This window comes from Rana temporaria, chromosome 1 (genome assembly GCF_905171775.1).
Source record: "Rana temporaria chromosome 1, aRanTem1.1, whole genome shotgun sequence".
Classification (NCBI taxonomy): domain Eukaryota; kingdom Metazoa; phylum Chordata; class Amphibia; order Anura; family Ranidae; genus Rana; species Rana temporaria.
The window spans coordinates 352,046,895-352,065,371 of NC_053489.1; the positions used below are offsets into that span (position 1 = coordinate 352,046,895).

Sequence of the window (18,477 nt, forward strand, 5' to 3'; positions counted from 1 at the left end):
GAGCCACCATACGGCGGTTTGCGCAGGAGATCCGACATTCCGTCATATAACGATGGCGGCTGGTCGGCAAGTGGTTAAAGTTGTACTTCTGTTTGTCAAAAAGCAATATTTGTTTTATTTATAAAGACGTTATATATCACAACAGCTAAATCTGTGTCTGTAGTGCATGTGCAAACTTTAATACCATAAATAATAACATGTTGTTTTTTACTCTATATTGAGTTTGGAAATTCTAGAGAAATACTTAAATAATGCACTACAATTTAACTAAACCGATTAGATGTTAATAAACGAAATGAAAATTGGAATTGATTTTCATGATAGAATTAAGTCAATTGATGAAAACTAATTATATTTTTGTTTTGTTGTTGTTACTGAAAACATGCTGCTGACAAAAACTACGATCAAAAATATTTTTGCCAACAAAATTAACACTGGTCCAAAGTGAGGGTGTATCTTCCATTAGACCCGAGGTCCTCAAAATACGGCCCAGGGGCCGCATATGGTCCACCAAGGTGTGTCCAGGTGTGAGCCAAGGCAGATGCTTTGGAAACCAGCTCTGAACTTCCTTTCATCCTGCACCATCCACAATCGTCTGGTGAGCCTTGCTCAGCCTGTCTCCATCCATCCCCTCCTATCATCCCAGTTATCCAGTCTAACCAGTCCACTCATCCACAGTGTTAATCCAGCCACCACTGCCTACACACTGGTGACCCGCTGCTATCTTGGTCATCTCCTGGGCTCTCTGAACTGAATCGATCCCCCAGGCACATTCATCAGCTTCATCATGTCCCTGAAGTTTTACCCCATGGATCTAGCTGATGTTTTCCTCCGTCTTGGCTGCATCCTATGTCTCTATGCTATACCCATCCTTCTGCTCCTACTCAATGGCTGGACAACCTCATTTGCTCCTCCATCCTCGGCTGCAATGATGGGCACTGGTGAGGCTGCATTGATTGGGCTGCATTGATGGGCACTGCACTGATCAGGCTGCATTGATGGGCACTAGTAAAGCTGCATTGATGGGCACTGATCAGACTGCACTGATGGGCACTGGTGAGGCTGCATTGATGAGCACTGATAAGGCTGCACTGGTAAGGTTGCATTGATGAGCACTGATCAGGCTGCATTGATGGGCTCTGATTATGCTGCACTGATAGGCACTGGTGAGGCTTCATTGGTGGGCACTGATCAGGCTGCACTAATGGGCACTGAAGAGGCTGCATTGATGTGCATTGGTGAGTCTGCATTGGTGAGTCTGCATTGATTTGCACTGGTGAGGCCGCATTGATGGGCACTGATGTGGTTGCACTGGTGGGCACTGGTGAGGCTGCATTGATGGGCACTGGTGAGGTTGTGCTGATGGGCACTGATCAGGCTGCATTGATTCCGGCCCCCCAACAGTCTGCAGGACGGTGGACTGGCCCCCTGTTTAAAAAGTGTGAGTACCTCTACTTTAGACAGTTGTCAGCTCCTGTTCTTGTGACAATTGTAAAATGTATTTCCCATCACTTTCTGTTCCTATGACACTGGTCACCAAGACAAATAGAGAGGTTGAATCTCACAGTGGAGACACACTTAGAATGTGACAGGCATTTCAACACTGCTCTTTAACAAAAAAGTTTCAGCTTTAGATACAGTATAGTAAAGTGCTGAGGTATATCAATATTATAAAGTGATGCCTTCGTCCCATTAAATTATTGTAGAGAAAAGGGAGGCTTATGGTGGACTATAATGGCATCATATATTCAACTGATAAACAGTCGATAATATAATTTAAAAGATTTTTATTACAAAAATAGAAACATTCCATAACATTTACAATAAAATATCAGTTGTGACAACCATGAATCAACTTATAGTTGGCACATATTACCAACGATATATATAAAGCACCAGTAATTGCGCAGTGTATGTAAACTCTACATGTCTCATGTTTCGCAGTTACTTGATGTCCCCTTGCTCAGGAGTCATACATAGGCACATCATTTGTTGAAAGGTATGTACAAGGAATATGTCACGAAACTAAAAATAAACAAATAAACATTAATATCTTTATATATACACATTGTGGAAAATATATTGTTACAGTTCTATAGAAAAAAGTGCAACCATCTGCCGGTATATAACCATCACTAAAAGAACATCTCACCGTGGATGCTGTGTCAGGTAAGTGGCCAAGAGCCCGGACCATGGATGGCAACCCACCCTGGAGGATACATAAAGTCACAGGATGGCCCAAAACATAGGTATAACCTAGATAAAATATTTGAATTAGACATATGTCAGTATATTCACATTCTCCTCAGGCCCATAAACGTGACCAGGTGGCAAATCATAAGCATTATCCATATACTATATAGATCTTGCTTTAACTTCCACTTTGCTGATGACTGCCATTTCTTAATTACATTCCGAACAGAGGATATTGACATCTGAAAACGCTTTGCTATCTTCTTCTAGCCTTCTCCAGCTTTGTGAGCGTCAACTATTTTCAGTTTCAGTTTTCTAGACAACTGCTTATAAGAACCCATGGTGCTGATTGTTGGGGCAAGGTCAGATGAGTCTGGGCATTTAAAACCTTTTAGATTGACATCACCTGGTCTTCCCAGACGATGATTGAGAACAATCCATGACACTGGCAGGTCTCAGCTTTGCAAAGGGGGCAGTGCATGCTATAAATTCCAAACTTTTGCAGACGCCATTTTTTTGTTTTCTGTAATTTTGAAAGTGTAAATGATGGAAAAAAATCTAACTTTTTTGGACATATTATAAGAATGTCTAATCTGTAATTTGATGCCTTTTGGAGATTTTTCCATCTTTCCTTGACTTCGTTATGCACATTAATACAAATTTTTACCTGGGGTGTCCAAACTTTCGATCCCCACTGTATATAGCCCCTCTGGGAACAGGGAGGTCTAAAAATAACAATTAGTGGTAATTTTAGTTATTTATATTAGTTAGTTATTTATTTTTCATCAACTGAGTCAGGAGGTTATATTATTAGTGAGAAAAATATAAATCGCACTACCTCTAAACTGTGTGAAACAAATGTTTGAATCCCAAAACACAGAAAACTATGTAATATCTATTGATATAAATCATAAACTATGTGGTATATGATGGTATATATAAATCACTAATATACCAAAAAAACTAGAGGTTGATAGCTACTATATAGCACTCTCAAGTCCCTAAATAACAGTGAGATAATATTGATAATGAACATCAAAAAAAAATTGGATCATATCATTAGATCAATAAATATTAACCAAATAAAAATATATATAGACATATAAAAAAAAAATATTGTAGCAATAAAGTCCATAAATGTTTAACACATGAAATGCCAGACACCCGTGCTCTGTGCCAAGTTCCAAAATCAGTTGAAAACGTGTCCAAAGCAAAGTGATGTATCCTCCACCAAACTATAGATTGGCTCCTTACCAAATCGCCATGATCCCTTATGACAAGGGATCATAACAGCATATAATGGGTAGTCACTCCCAGTCTTGCAGTTCAGACAGATACGATCCTTAACATTGGGTCTCATCCACAAGTGATTAAACTTCACCAACATTAATGCCCACCATGTAAAAAACAATAACAGCTCCACATATCCAGGGGCACTGAAAGAAGTATTATTTTACGAAACGGTGTATGCTTTTATATTGTGTCTCCTGGAATTTCCATCCGGAAACACCCATGACACCCAATTACGGATGGAAATTCCAGGAGACACAATATAAAAGCATACACCGCAGGACACACATCAGCTGTGTGCTGCAGTAAGGAGACGCCTGTGTATCCCTGTCTGTCACTAGTGGTAAGTACAAATCTATCTCACCTGGACTGTTCAATTGGTGATATGGTGATTATCTACAGACTCCTCACTTCATATGAGGCAGCCATCTGACTGAAGTGAGGACTCTTTCACTCCACATGAGGCAGCTACCTGATTGAAGCGAAAATCTGACTGGAGAACATAGAACCCCATTTTTCACACCAATTTAATCTGTATAAAGGTAATGTTTTACTTTAGTTCACTTCACTTAAATATGATAGGATATCCTACTTTATTTCATACCATACACATGTATTTAGTCTTATGCTATATAAGATATATATTTTTTTATTTAATATACACAGGTGCACACCCACACAGTTCACTAATATTTTCCAAAGGAATATATCAGATCCACCTCTGGTCACAATATATATGAAGAACTCAGGTAAAAACAAAAACTATAATAATAAAATAACACCTCCTGACTCAGTTGATGAAAAATAAATAACTAATATAATCAAACTATAATTACCACTAAATATATATATATATATATATATATATATATATATATATATATATATATATATATATATATATATATATATATATATATATATATATATATATATATATATATATAAATGCTTATAATTTGCCACCTGGCCATGTTTATGGGCCTAAGGATAATGTGAATATACTGACATATGTCTAATTCAAATATTTTATCTAGGTTATACCTATGTTGTGGGCCATCCTGTGACTTTCTGTATCCTCCGGGGTGGGTTGCCATTCATGGTCTGGGCTCTTGGCCACTTACCTGACACAGCATCCACGGTGAGATGTTCTTTTAGTGATGGTTATATACCGGCAGATGGTTGCACTTTTTTCTATAGAACTGTAACAATATATTTTCCACGATGTGTATATATAAAGATATTAATTTGTTTATTTGTTTATTTTTAGTTTTGTGACATATTCCTTGTACATACCTTTCAACAAATTATGCGCCTATGTATGACTCCTGAGGAAGCGGACATCAAGTAACCGCGAAACATGAGACATGTAGAGTTTACATACACTGCGCAATTACTGGTACTTTGTATATATCGTTGGTAATATGTGTCAACTATAAGTTGATTCATGGTTGTCACAACTGATATTTTATTGTAAATGTTATGGAATGTTTCTATTTTTGTAATAAAAATCTTTTAAATTATAATATCGACTGTTTGTCAGTTGAATATATGATGCCATTATAGTCCACCATCAGCCTCCCTTTTCTCTACAGCTTTAGATACACTTTAACATTGCGATATCATACTTTATATGCTTAGTAAAAATATTCAGTGAATATTTTGCTGTCGCCTCTTAAAATGGTTATATTTAACATGTTAAAAAAACTGGACTATGTAAAAGTGGTGGCTATATGCGTGGTATAAGTGTGGGTGTAAAATACAGCCTGTGCTCTGGAAAATGGACATACTTAGCTGGATTGACATCACAAAGAAAGGAAGCAGAATAACCTGAACCGACAAGGCAGAGGAAACAGTACTGTAGCAGGGACAGGCAGACCCCCTTGGTAGCTTTCTTTCATAGCTTGTCCTCAATGTCACACTTTCAAGTTTATTTGCCAGTGTGAGTCCGGGCAGAATTTTCTCCCACGCTGTTAGTATTTAAAACAAGAAGTCAGAATATTTTTTCTTTAATGGGAGCCTTACTTAGGAGAAAGTGCATTAAGATTTCATATAATCTACTAGTAAGCCTGCTACCAATCTTTGTGATTTGAAATCCTAAATTCAATAGACTTTTTATCAGCTTATTGCCAGCAAGACTTATGCCGTGTACACACGATCATTTTTCGGCATGAAAAAAAATGACGTTTTTCAGCATGTAGAAAAAAACAAAGTTTTTCCAACTTCATCATTAAAACGACATTGCCCACACACCATCGTTTTAAAAAAAATGCTCTAGCAAAGCGCGGTGACATACAACACGTACGACGGCACTATAAAGGGGAAGTTCCATGCGGATGACGCCACCCTTGGGGCTGCTTTAGCTGATTCCGTGTTAGTAAAAGACGATTCGCGCTTTTCTGTCTGTTACAGTGTGATGAATGTGCTTACTCCATTACGAATGGTAGTTTTACCAGAACGAGTGCTCCCGTCTCATAACTTGCTTCTGAGCATGCGCGGGTTTTAACGTCGTTTTAGCCCGCACACGATCATTTTTTTACAACCCGAAAAACGACATAGTTTAAAACGTTGTTAAAAAATGCAGCATGTTCGTAAAAAAAAATTGTCTTTTTTCAGAACCTGAAAAATGATATGAAGCCCACACACGATCATTTTAAATGACATTTTTTAAAAACAACGTTTTTTTCATGCCGAAAAATGATCGTGTGTACGCGGCATTAGTTTTTTATCAGCATTCATAGTGTAACTTGATGGTACTTGCTAGGGTAGTTGTTGTTTTGGCCTTAATATTCTGGATGCCTTTAGAGCCCATTCACACCACATGCATTGGGCTGCATTGCTCAATGCAGGTCCAACACAATGACAAGCTGAAATCTGTTATATTTTTTTTTACCATAGACTTAGTTAACAACAACATGTTGCATTGGTAGGCACTGGGTGAAAATAGAACATACTGCGTTTAAACATAATGCATCGCTGCAGCACATTACAATGCATTTTACAGAAAACAAACTCAAGTATTTTGTCTTCTGGTGTAGAAAACATGGACATTATCACAATACAATGCATTAAAATTGTCTCCTGCTGTGGAAAACCGCACATTAAACGCAATGCATTAAAAATGCATGTTGTAAAACTCCCACCTTGCATTACCTAGATACCTACATATTTATTGGTCCTAAACTGTTCATCCTACAAAATATGACAAGTAACTTACCACTTTTAAAGTGTCAGTTCACCTTTTAAGAAAAAATAAAAATGTGAACTAATGCTACACCTTCCCCACCCCTGGACCCCACTGTATTTACCTTTTTGGGTGATTAGCTGTCAGTGCCCTTGCGGCTGGGGTAGCAATCATGCAGGGCTAAAGCCTCGTACACACATCCGAGGAACTCGACGGGCTAAACACATTGTTTTGCTCGTCGAGTTCCTTGTGAAGCCGCCGAGGATCTCGGCGAGCCAAATTTTCCCATTCCCGTCGAGGAAAAAGAAGACATGCTTTATTTTTGGCCCGACGAGATCCTCGACGGTTTCCTCGTCGAAAAGTGTACACACGACCGGTTTCCTCGGCAAAAAAAAAAACCCAGCAAGCTTCTTGCTGTTTTTTGCTGAGAAACTCAGTCGTGTGTACGAGGCTTTAGAGAATGGATCAAAGCTTGTCTGATTGGTCAGCAATGGTACAGAGAATTGCTCTGTTGAGAACTAGTGTGCTCCCTCTTAAATAGAAACTGACATGGTTGATGTAAAAAGACTTGTCCTTCACCAGTTTTCTGGCACAGGAAGCTTTGTTTATTCCCCAAATTATTTGGGTAGGCACAATTGAGGATCTACAAGGATCTACAAGCTATCCTACCGGTGGGGTGGTAGGTTAATTGGCTTCTGCCCAAATTGGCCCTCGTATATGAATGTGAGTTAGGGACCTTAGATTGTAAGCTGATGTGAATGTACACTGTATATGTAAAAGCGCTGTGTAAATTGACTATAAGTACTTAAATAATAATAATTAGGGATGAGCCGAACACCCCGGGTTCGGTTCGCACCAGAACCTTCGAACGGACCTAACGTTCGCGCGAACGTATCGAACCCCATTGACGTCAATGAGTTTGAATTCAAAAGTGCTAATTTTGAAGCCCAATATACAAGTTATTGTCGGAAAACGAGTTTGGGGACCCAGGTCTTGCCCAAGGGAACATGTATTAATGGAAAAAAAAGTTTTAAAAACTATCGTTTTTTCTGGAGCAGCGATTTTAATGATGCTTAAAGTGAAAAAAAAAATGAAAAATTCATTTAAATATCATACCTGCTGGGTGTCTATAGTAGTGGCACGTGTTTAGAATTGTCCCTGCACAAAATAAGATTACTATAAGAAAAAGGTAATTTAAGACCTTTTAAGCTTGCGGATTTAATGTAATGTTTGATCCCTGCAATATCGATGAAAATCAGTGAGAAAAATAGCATGGGTTTCCCCGCCCCCCAGGTCATTAAAAAGCCCCTTTGGCCCTATATACTTTGAACAGAAGTATACAGGCGGTGCAAACAAGACAGGGACTGTAGGTTTGTTAAGTAGAATCTATTTGTAATTTTTAACTAGTACTTCTTTAAAGTGTAGCTTCAACTATAAAATCTTTTTTTAAGCTTTTCTGAAAACATAGAGAAGGGTTATCATATCACCCCTGTAACATTGGTTTTGCTGTCTGTGTGCATATGTTCAGAAGATTGCACCTCACTTTCTGTCCCAATGACAAATGATTTTTTTAAAATGTGTTTTTTTTTGTGAAACAAAGATTGTGATAAAGCATCAGTGGACAGGAGACACCTCTTACAGAAGAGAATTTCCCTTCCTAGGGGTAGATTTCCTCTCACTTCCTGTTGTCTCCTTCCGTTTGCAATTAGGAGTCGTTTGTAATTTGGATGTTTGAAAGTAGGGGCCTGCAGAAATTTGGGACCTATGTGTTGGTGTTGCCACAACACTGTAAGCCCTCACAGTTAGTCTTGGTGGGCACTGGAACGCCCTGCTGTGAAATATTAGATCAAGAATTGTAATTACACGCCCCTGTTGAACAGGGGCAGAAAAATTGGGCCTTAGGCACTGGTGGCGGTGCAAAAAACACTGCAACCCCTCACAGATACTGTAATTGGAGCGCAGCAAAGCGCTTCATGCAAAGTATTGCATCAAAAATTGTTATTACACACCCCTGTTAAACAGGGGCAGAAAAATTGGGCCTTAGGCACAAGACTGCAACCCCTCGCAGATACTGTAATTGGAGCGCAGCAAAGAGCCACATGCGTTAAACAGGGGCAGAAAAATTGGGCCTTAGGCACTGGTGGCGGTGCCCAGAACCAACAATGTTCTTACTAGCTATCAGCAAGATCATTGAGGAGGAAAAGGATATTCAGTCAGCAGCATAACAGGACAGTCACTCAGCATCAGCATAGGCAGTCTCCAAGGGATCTGATATTTCCAAAAAAATATTCAGTTACATCAGCATCGGGTGCTTGATAGCTGGTGTTGATCCAAGCCTGATTAATTTTTATGAAGGTCAGTCGATCGACGGAGTCGGTGGAGAGGCGTACCCTGTGATCGGTCACAAAGCCTCCAGCAGCACTGAATGTGCGTTCTGAAAGAACGCTGGATGCAGGACAAGCCAGTAGCTCAATTGCATACTGTGCAAGCTCTGGCCAGTGATCCATCCTCAAGACCCAGTAAGCCAGAGGATTTTTGGTGGGGAAGGTGTCCAAGTCTGATCTTGCCCCTAGGTACTCCCGCACCATGTAAACCAGACGCTGGTGATGGTTGCTGGAACCGGTCATACCTTGGGGCTGCGGACTAAAAAATTGTCTGAACGCATCGGTCAGATGGCCACCTTCTCCACAGCTCCTTCTTTGACTCACCGAAGCCTCAGCAACACGTTGTCCAGGTCCAAGATTTGGTAATCCTCCAAGTTCTGGGAACACGTTGCACAGACCTTTCTGCAAGGCCTCCTGAGGATGTTTCATCTTCTGCTCCCTCTGCGACTGCAAGATAAGCTTCGCAAACTTACTCTTGTAACGTGGATCAAGGAGAGTGGACAGCCAGCAATGATCCCTCTCCTTGATACCATGAATATGCAGGCTTTGCAGGATCAGGGAGGCCATGCAGCGTAGGTTTGCTGAGGCATTCGGGGCACAGTCCTCTGAGTCACTGAGGACGACAGGATCCGCAGCCACCTCATCCCAGCCACGTAAAAGTCCATGGGTTCCTTGGGACTGTAAATGATCCCTTGAAGACTGCTGCTGCTGATGCTGAGTGATAGGCTCCACCTCCATGCTGATGATACAATCCTCCTCCTCCTCCTCGTCCCCTTCCTGTGTGCTAGGCGGGCAAGCAGGACCACTGTCTGGATAAAGGGGGCCTTGAGAGGTAAGGAAGTCCTCCTCTTCCTCCCTCTGTTCTGCCTCAAGGGCCCTGTCCATTATTCCACGTAGCGTGTGCTCCAACATGTGAAAAAGAGGGACAGTCTCACTGATGCATGCACTGTCACTGCTCACCATCCTTGTGGCCTCCTCAAATGGTGACAGGACAGTGCATGCTTCCCTGATCAAGGCCCACTGGCGTGGGGAAAAAAAACAAGCTCCCCTGACCCAGTTCTGCTGCCATATTGGAACAGGTACTCATTGATGGCCCTCTGCTGTGTGTGCAGCCGCTGCAGCATGGCCAATGTAGAGTTCCATCTGGTGGGCATGTCACAGATTAGGCGGTTCTTGGGCAGGTTGTATTCCCTTTGGAGGTCTGTCAGCCGAGCACTGGCATTATATGACCTTCGGAAATGCACACAGACTTTCCTGGCCTGCTTCAGGACATCCTGTAAGCCCGGGTACCTGCCCAAGAACTGCTGCACCACCAAATTCAGGACATGAGCAAAACAGGGCACATGGGTCAGTTGTCCCTGTCGCAGGGCAGAGAGGAGGTTGGTGCCATTGTCGCTAACCACCATTCCTGGCTTAAGCTGGCGTGGCGTCAACCACCTCTGAGCCTGCCCCTGCAGAGCTGACAGAACCTCTGCCCCAGTGTGGCTCCTGTCTCCCAAGCACACCAGCTCTAGCAACGCATGGCATCTCTTTGCCTGCATTCCTGCGTAGCCCCTCGTACACCTACAGAGCACGGCTGGTTCCGAGGACACATCGGCACAGAAAGAGGCCACAGAGAAAAAAGAAGAGGAGGGGGTGGAGGAGAGAGGGGTGTCACAACCGGTAGGAGTGTTTTGGAGGCGTGGTGGCGGAACAACCTCCAACACTACTGTACCTTGCCCTGCGTCCTTCCCAGCTGCCAGCAGAGTCACCCAATGCGCCGTGAAAGAGAGGTAACATCCCTGTCCATGCCTACTGGACCATGAGTCAGCGGTGATATGCACCTTACCACTGACCGCCCTGTCCAGCGAGGCATGGATATTGCCTTCCATATGGTGGTAGAGAGCCGGAATCGCCTTCCGTGAGAAAAAGTGGCGTTTGGGAACTTGCCACTGAGGTATCGCACATTCCACAAACTCACGGAAGGGGGCAGAATCTTCTAACTGAAAAGGCAGCGGTTGAAGTGCTAGCAATTTCGCTAAGCTAGCATTCAACCGCTGGGCATGTGGATGGCTGGGAGAGTACTTCTTTCGGCGCTGCAGCAGCTGGGGCAGGGAAATTTGGCTGGTACAATCTGAACTCGGTGTACCGATAGTAGATTGCCCGCATGTACTACTAGGTTGTGACACACCTAATTCTACACCTTTAGTCCTATCAGTGCAGGCTTCAGAGAGGACTGAGGGTATAGTGGGGTTGGAGATCCCAGCTGATGAGGGGCAAGGGGAGGTCCGCTTTGTTCTTTGGTGTGGGTCTTTTAGGTATGCTTGCCAACGAACTGCATGGCATGTCGACATGTTTGGTCAAGCATGTGGTGCCCAAGCGGGTGATGTTTTGGCCACGTGAGATACGCTTGAGACATATGTTGCAAATAGCAACGATGGGATCTGGTGCACATGTCTCAAAAAAGCCCACACCAAAGAACTTTTGCAGTAACGTTGAGACACAGCAGTGCCCTGCACAGGCGTAGCTCTGCAATGTAATGCAGTTGGTGTGCTGCCCTTAAGCTGGCCCCTGGAGGGCATCCTGCCTCTTTGGAGATGTGCCTGTGCCTCTTCCTCCTCCTCCTCCTTCCTCCTCCTCTCTCCTATCAGGCACCCACGTAGAGTCAGTGACCTCATCATCCCCTCCCTCCTCATCACTGTCAAAAACCTGGCACTATGCTGCAGCTGGGGGAACATGACTGCCAGATTGCTGTCCCTCTCAGGCACCCCCTCTCTCTGGGCTCACATTTCAGCTAACCTTTAGGCTGGGTTCACACTAGTACTACACAACATTCGTACTACTTTGGATCCTACTTTGCCCTGCGACTTGCTGTCTGACATGCATCCGACTTCAATGAACAGGTACCTGACCTTGATCCCCGACAATACCAGGCACTGTGTCTGGTATTATTCTTTAGGAAGAACTCCACACCAAATTAAAATATGTAGAAGAATACGTATCGGCCTAAACTGAGGAAAAAAATATTTTTTTATATATTTTTGGGGGATATTTATTATAGCAAAAAGTAAAAAATATTATTTTTTTTTTCAAAATTGTCGCTCTATTTTTGTTTATAGCGCAAAAAAATAAAAACCGCAGAGGTGATCAAATACCACCAAAAGAAAGCTCTATTTGTGGGTAAAAAAGGACGCCAATTTTGTTTCGGAGCCACGTCGCACGACCGCGCAATTGTCAGTTAAAGCGACGCAGTGCAGAATCGCAAAAAGTGCCCAGTCATTGACCAGCAAAATGGTCCGGGGCTGAAGTGGTTTAAGGACGGTTTTGTACGTTCTGGGCTCCCCGTCTCGCACAATTCCTTACGAGGTGGCCAAACTGTCCACACTGCCAGCATTTTTGGTCAATATCAGGGTCCCTTCGGAGGGGGTTGATCGCCACCCGGGGTTGTTCGGACCCGTTTCGCAGAGCTGCCACCTCTTGCCTGAGGGAGGCGACCATATCAACTAGGTCTCGTATGACCTTTTTCATTGAGGTCATCCCCGCATTCGATGTGGTGGCAGGGCATGGGGCAGTCACTTCCTCCTGCTCCACTGGCCACCTGGCTTCATGAGTGAGGGTAACCTGACTTCTGGCACCAACCCGTTCATGGTCCGGCTCTTCCTGTTCCCTCTTAATGGCCTCTTGTAGGATAGCAGCGAATTTAAAATACCATCAGCCCTCACTCGATCCCTTAAGGCTCTCTTTAATGAAGACGACCATACACCAGCGAGGAACTGTTCCCGGATAAGCTGATCAGGGTTAGAGACCCCAGTTCCGGCGGGAGCTAGTTTCTCCTCCAACCAGCACCATATTTCCTGTAAGGCCACTGCAAATTGAGGGATAGTCTCTTGGTCATGCTGCTCCCGATAATAGAAACTCTACCAGAGTTCAGCTATGGAGGCCATATAAGCTTTCTAGGCGGCCCACAATAGCTTTTCTGCTATTTCTTTCCTTCTCAGGCAGAACCATTACACTCCGGCTGGCTTCTCCTTCTAGCGCATTAACAGCCGAATCTGGAAAGTGTGCTGCGGGTATTTCGAACAAGCGGACTGAACTGTCCAATCTCTCCATCCAGTCTGTCAGGGGAATATTCGTGCCATTAAATTTTGGAATCCAGGCCAAAGCCGCTCCATATGGTGCCATGATTGACCCTCTTGCAACTCCACCGATTGAGGACCATGGTTCTGACATCCTACCGACTACGCCAAAATGTAAGCGGGTGTAGGGTGTAGTGGCTTCACAGAGGAAAATAACACGTACTGACTTTATAAAACAGGCAATGTTTATTACCGGAGAGACGGTAGTAGAAAGAGTATTTACAGCAGTAATGCAAGTAGTTTCACTCTAAGCATGGGGGCACAGATACACAGCACAGTGTAACGGGCGCTCCTCGCGCCTTCTTCTTCCTAGTGCGTTCCATGCTGGAGCGCATTACGGCGACCGCAGGATGACGTCATCGCGCAGCGCCGCATGCGGTCCACCGTGGAACGCGGAAGTGCGCCGTAACTCACGGCGGTTCTTTTTGAATCAGTGCTAATGCACTACACCTGACCCCTATCCTTTAAACAGAGCGGTGTGCTGACTGCACACCATTCTATTATTGTCAGCCGTAACTAGGTCATGCTACATCTAATGGTGCCATCAATCCCCATTCTAAGATTCTGACCAGCCTGCAACTCCTCCATCATTTCTGCTACACTTGCTGCAACAGACTGTCGTTGCCGGGGACAACCTTGAGACCTTCCTTGCTGGCATCCTTCACTACGGAATCTCTTGTTGCTACACTGAGGCCCTGCAAACGGATAAGTAGCAATTTTGTCACTTGTAGTTCTATAGAAACATCTGCTGCATACGTTCCACCTAAAACAATTGCTGATATTTATTATGGCTTGTGGCTATTGACATACTACTTGGGATAGACTGTTGTGCCTATGACTGTTTGCTAAGGAATATCTTAAAGGGACATCTACTCTCAACTACCTGAGCTATAATTGCTTCTCATATGCAACTATAACTACCTGAGCTATATTTGCCTCTCATATGCAACTATTAGTTGTCTCAACAACTCCTATTTACTACGTGCTTGACATAAGTGTAAATTGCTTATAGCCCTTGCCCTGACTTGCTGTTCGCTCTAACTTTTCTATGCTAAGGGTTGATGGTATTTCATACCAACTCCCTTAGTGGCCTAATACATCTCTATATGTTTAAGTGATATGATGTAGAGAACCCCCAAACTCCTGGTTGCTAGGAGTGACGCCTGGGGTCCCGTACTGATAATCACTTGCATATAGAGGTGCATTGGAATCTTTAAAGTGTATACTATAATTTTTAACGCTAAGCTTTGGTCGCATGTTGTAATGCGTCCATCCTTAGTAGCTCAACGCCTTTCCTTATGTGAGACACAGATGATGTAGAGAACCCCCAAACTCCTGTTTGTGTGGAGTGACGTCTGGGGTCCAATACTGAATTCTCACGTGAAGAAGTGCATTGAAATCCTTGCTAACCGCAGTTGTAATTTACTCTGTTCACCAAAGTTATTGCTGCCAAAGGAGGTTCAACCAGTTATTGAATCCCAAGGGTGCACATACTTTTTCCACCTGCACTGTGAATGTTTACATGATGTGTTCAATAAAAACATGGTAACATTTAATTCTTTGTGTGTTATTAGTTTAAGCAGACTGTGATTGTCTATTGTTGTGACATAGATGAAGATCAGATCACATTTTATGACCAATTTGTGCAGAAATCCATATGATTCCAAAAGGGTTCACATACTTTTTCTTGCAACTGTACATGAACGTTATCACATGATATCAAAGTTGTTGTTGTTTGGTGAGGTTTTAACTCTCATAAAACCAAGAATGTATGTCTGTATTGCACGTTACAATGTATATAAGGTTGATTTACTAAAACTGGAGAGTGCAAAATCTGGTGCAGCTGTGCATGGTCACCTTCTAACTTTAGCTTGTTCAATTAAGTGTTGACAATAAAATCTGGAAGCCACCAGATTTTGCACTCTCCAGTTTTACTAAACCCCCCCCCCCCCCCTCTTTCCAATGTAGGATTACATGCATGATGATTACAAACAGTCACAAGGTTTTAGGCTTGTGTTGATTTTTTTGTACTTTATTCATGATTTATGATTTTTTGCTTGTGTTGATATATAGTTATCTTACAGGTGGCAGAATTGGAGTCAAAGTCCCAGTCTCAGTCCATATTGACTGACACAGAACAGGAAAGCGACCTCACTGAGAGACTGCGGGATTTAGAGATTCTACTAAAGAGCAAAGAAGAGGTGACTATTTATAAATATATACATGTTATGGAGTTAAAGCAGTATTAAACCCAAAATCAAAAAATGTAATATATTGCAGTTTACCAATCATTACATGTAGTGGCTGCATTTGCTTTCTTTTTGGGGCTTTTCCCCCTCTATTTTCACCTGGTGATCTGGCCAGTAACACACCTTCTGTATTATAGTGCCCCTACTCTGGATGAAGGAACACATGGGGTACCTTTTGGGCAGCAGCATTGTCACTCTAGGGGGAAGGGAAAGTTAGAGGTACTAGCAAATTTATATATACTAACAAGTTTAAGCTCACACTTTATAAGTTACAGTAAACAGTTTGTTTCCTTTTGGGATAAAGGTTTTATTTAAATAAAAGCTAATTATTGTAAGTACCCCTGTTAGTGTTAAATGGTAGATCTCTGGAACTGACATTGTCGTTTTGAAAAACAACAGACTTACTAAGGCTGGATCACCAGATGAAAATAGATGCTGCATCACATCCAAGAAATGGTAATTTGCAATATAATAAATCTTTTCTTTTGGGTTTAATGCCAATTTAAGTGGACACTATGGGGGTGATTTGCTAAAACTGGAGAGTGCAAAATGTGGTGAAGCTGTGCATTGTAGCCAATCCGCTTCTAGCTTCAGCTTGTTCAATTAAGCTTTGACAAAAGAAAAATGCCAGCTGATTTGTTTCTCTGCAGAGCCGCACCAGACACAGATTGATAAAAGGTGATAAAATCCATTTATATATGAAAATATGGATAGTTAGAATCAGCTAAAGGGGAGAGCTGGCCTTGAGGAACTTGACTGGGTTACTGTTTTTCTGTATGCAGATTGTAAAAGCCCAAATTTAGCCCTATTGTCCCTTTTGATGGCAGGTCACCAATATTTACAAGGGATATGCGCGCGGGAGACTTCAATTCGGCAAGGTCCGGCGGCTGCCGGTCCTTTAGCCGAGGATCACCGCTGCGCATGCGCCGCTGCAATCAGCGGCACATTGCGGGGGGAATCTCTCCTAAACCGTACAGGTTTAGGAGATATTCTTTATACCTACAGGTAAGCCTTATTATAGGCTTACTTGTAGGTAAAAGTAAAAAAATTGGGTTTACAACCACTTTAATGGCCTAAGCAAACTGTCATAGATTTTTCTCTCCCTAGTGGTCAGGCCAACCAAGGCATTGGAGTTGATTTACTAAAGGCAAATAGACTTTGCACTTTGAAAAGTGCAGTTGCTCTAGGTAAATGAGGTAAAGCTTCACTTTGCAAACAATACTCAATCACGTCCAAGCAAAATTACATTCCACATGATTGGATGATGGTCAGTAGAGCTCCTGCTTATTTACTAAGCTCTGGAGCAACTGCATTTTGCAAAGTGCACAGTCTATTTGCCTTAAGTAAATCAACCCCATAGAGCCTGTGGAGTCCCAGTCATTACTTTAGGTAAGTTTGATGTTGCGTGTTTGGTTCAGATTTGCTCTATGGACAATCCATGATAGGCATCTCAAGAATCATCAGTTAGTACCATAGTCCAGAAACTGGAAAAGGTAATGGCAGCTGCACAGAGAGAAGGTCCAAAACTGTTTGGTGGCAAACAAATAGAAGGACCCAGAGGATGGGCTGGAAACAAAACCTTATCAATAGCCTGATTTCATAGGACAGGGTACCTAAGCTCACAAGAGAAACCTGGTACTTAAAGTGAAGTTCCAGCCATAAATTGAACCTCCACTTTAAGTAACGGTGACCCCCTGACATGCCAAATTTGGCATGTCATTTTTTTTTTTGGGGGGGGATACCCTCTTTTTAGAGGCATCCAGCTCCCATTTCCTCCTGGGGCTACTCAACGCCTCTCCCCCCTCTCTCCCTGCAATTTTCTGGGACACGTCACAGGTCCCAGAAAATTGTCCGGCCAATCATAGCGCGCGGCTCGTGCATGCACAGTGCATGCCTGGCTGTAAAGCCACAGCCGGGCGTCCACAGTAGTGATTCCAGTGCTGCAGAGAAGAGAGGAGGAGGAGCGAAGCTTCGTTCGCCCACATCGCTGGACCATGGAACAAGTGAGTGTCCGATTATTAAAAGTCAACAGCTACACATTTTGTAGCTGCTGACTTTTATATGGGTGGAACTCCGCTTTAAGCACAGTTTTAGTGCACTGGACAAAATCTGGTTTCACCACCACCAGGTGACATCATGTGCACGGTGGACCATGTTTGTGTTAAAACATATTTGATGCAACCAGCTAATATAAAGTGTTTAAATTTCTAAGGCAGTTTATATTTTGTTACTGAATAGAGTTCATATACTGTACAGTATGTATAAATATAACTGTTTTTCTTTACTCTGGCAATAGGAGATACTTCAACTGAAAGGACAGAGACCAGACCTCACAGAGCTGGAGATTGAACGAGATGATCTCCTGCAGAAGCTAAGGGTAAGACACATGGCGGAGAATTAACAAAGCTTCCTGCATCATTATAATAGTGCAGGAAGCTGTCAGAAATGGCGGGTGCCTCATTTAAAGAGCATATAGATCTGTTTCAGATCCATCTGCACCAGTTTCTATTTCAATTGAAACTAGGCTGTACCATAAACCATTATGGTACCATGTACCATAAATCTCTCTATAAGTAAAGTTTCAAAGTGGCAATTTAAATGTAAACGACTTTAAGGCTCCACAAACAGCAAAGTAGCTTCAGAAATAAATTGCAGAAGTATGTGTCTCTCTTATAAACCTGGACTAATGGTACATACAGGTGCAGCTCAAAACATGTAAATATCACCCAAAAGTTAATTTATTTCAGTATTTAATTTAAAAAAGTGAAACTCATACATTATACAGATTTGTTACACACAGAGTGATAAACTTCAAGCATTTCTTTATTTTAATTTTGATGATTATGGCCTATAACTAGTGAAAACCCAAAATTCAGTATCTCAGAAAATTAGAATATTACATAAGACCAATTAAAAAAAGTTTTTTTTAGACAGAAATGTTGACTTACTAAAAAGTATGTCCATGTACAGTATAGCATGCACTCAATACTTGGTCGGGGCTCCTTTTACATGAATGAATGCATCAATGCGGCGTGGAGGCTATCATCCTGTGGCACAGCTGA

General features: G+C 42.5%; 1 protein-coding gene across 2 annotated transcripts in view; it reads left to right on the forward strand.

Moving 5' to 3' along the window:
- The window catches only part of HOMER3 (homer scaffold protein 3), a 277,994-nt gene that overhangs the window by 208,792 nt on the left and 50,725 nt on the right, over nucleotides 1-18,477 (forward strand). For both annotated transcript variants that reach the window (XM_040320899.1, XM_040320890.1), the window contains 2 exons: nucleotides 15,251-15,367; nucleotides 17,712-17,792. In XM_040320899.1, the coding sequence (XP_040176833.1) occupies nucleotides 15,251-15,367; nucleotides 17,712-17,792 (198 nt within the window). The remainder of the gene's footprint in view (nucleotides 1-15,250; nucleotides 15,368-17,711; nucleotides 17,793-18,477) is intronic.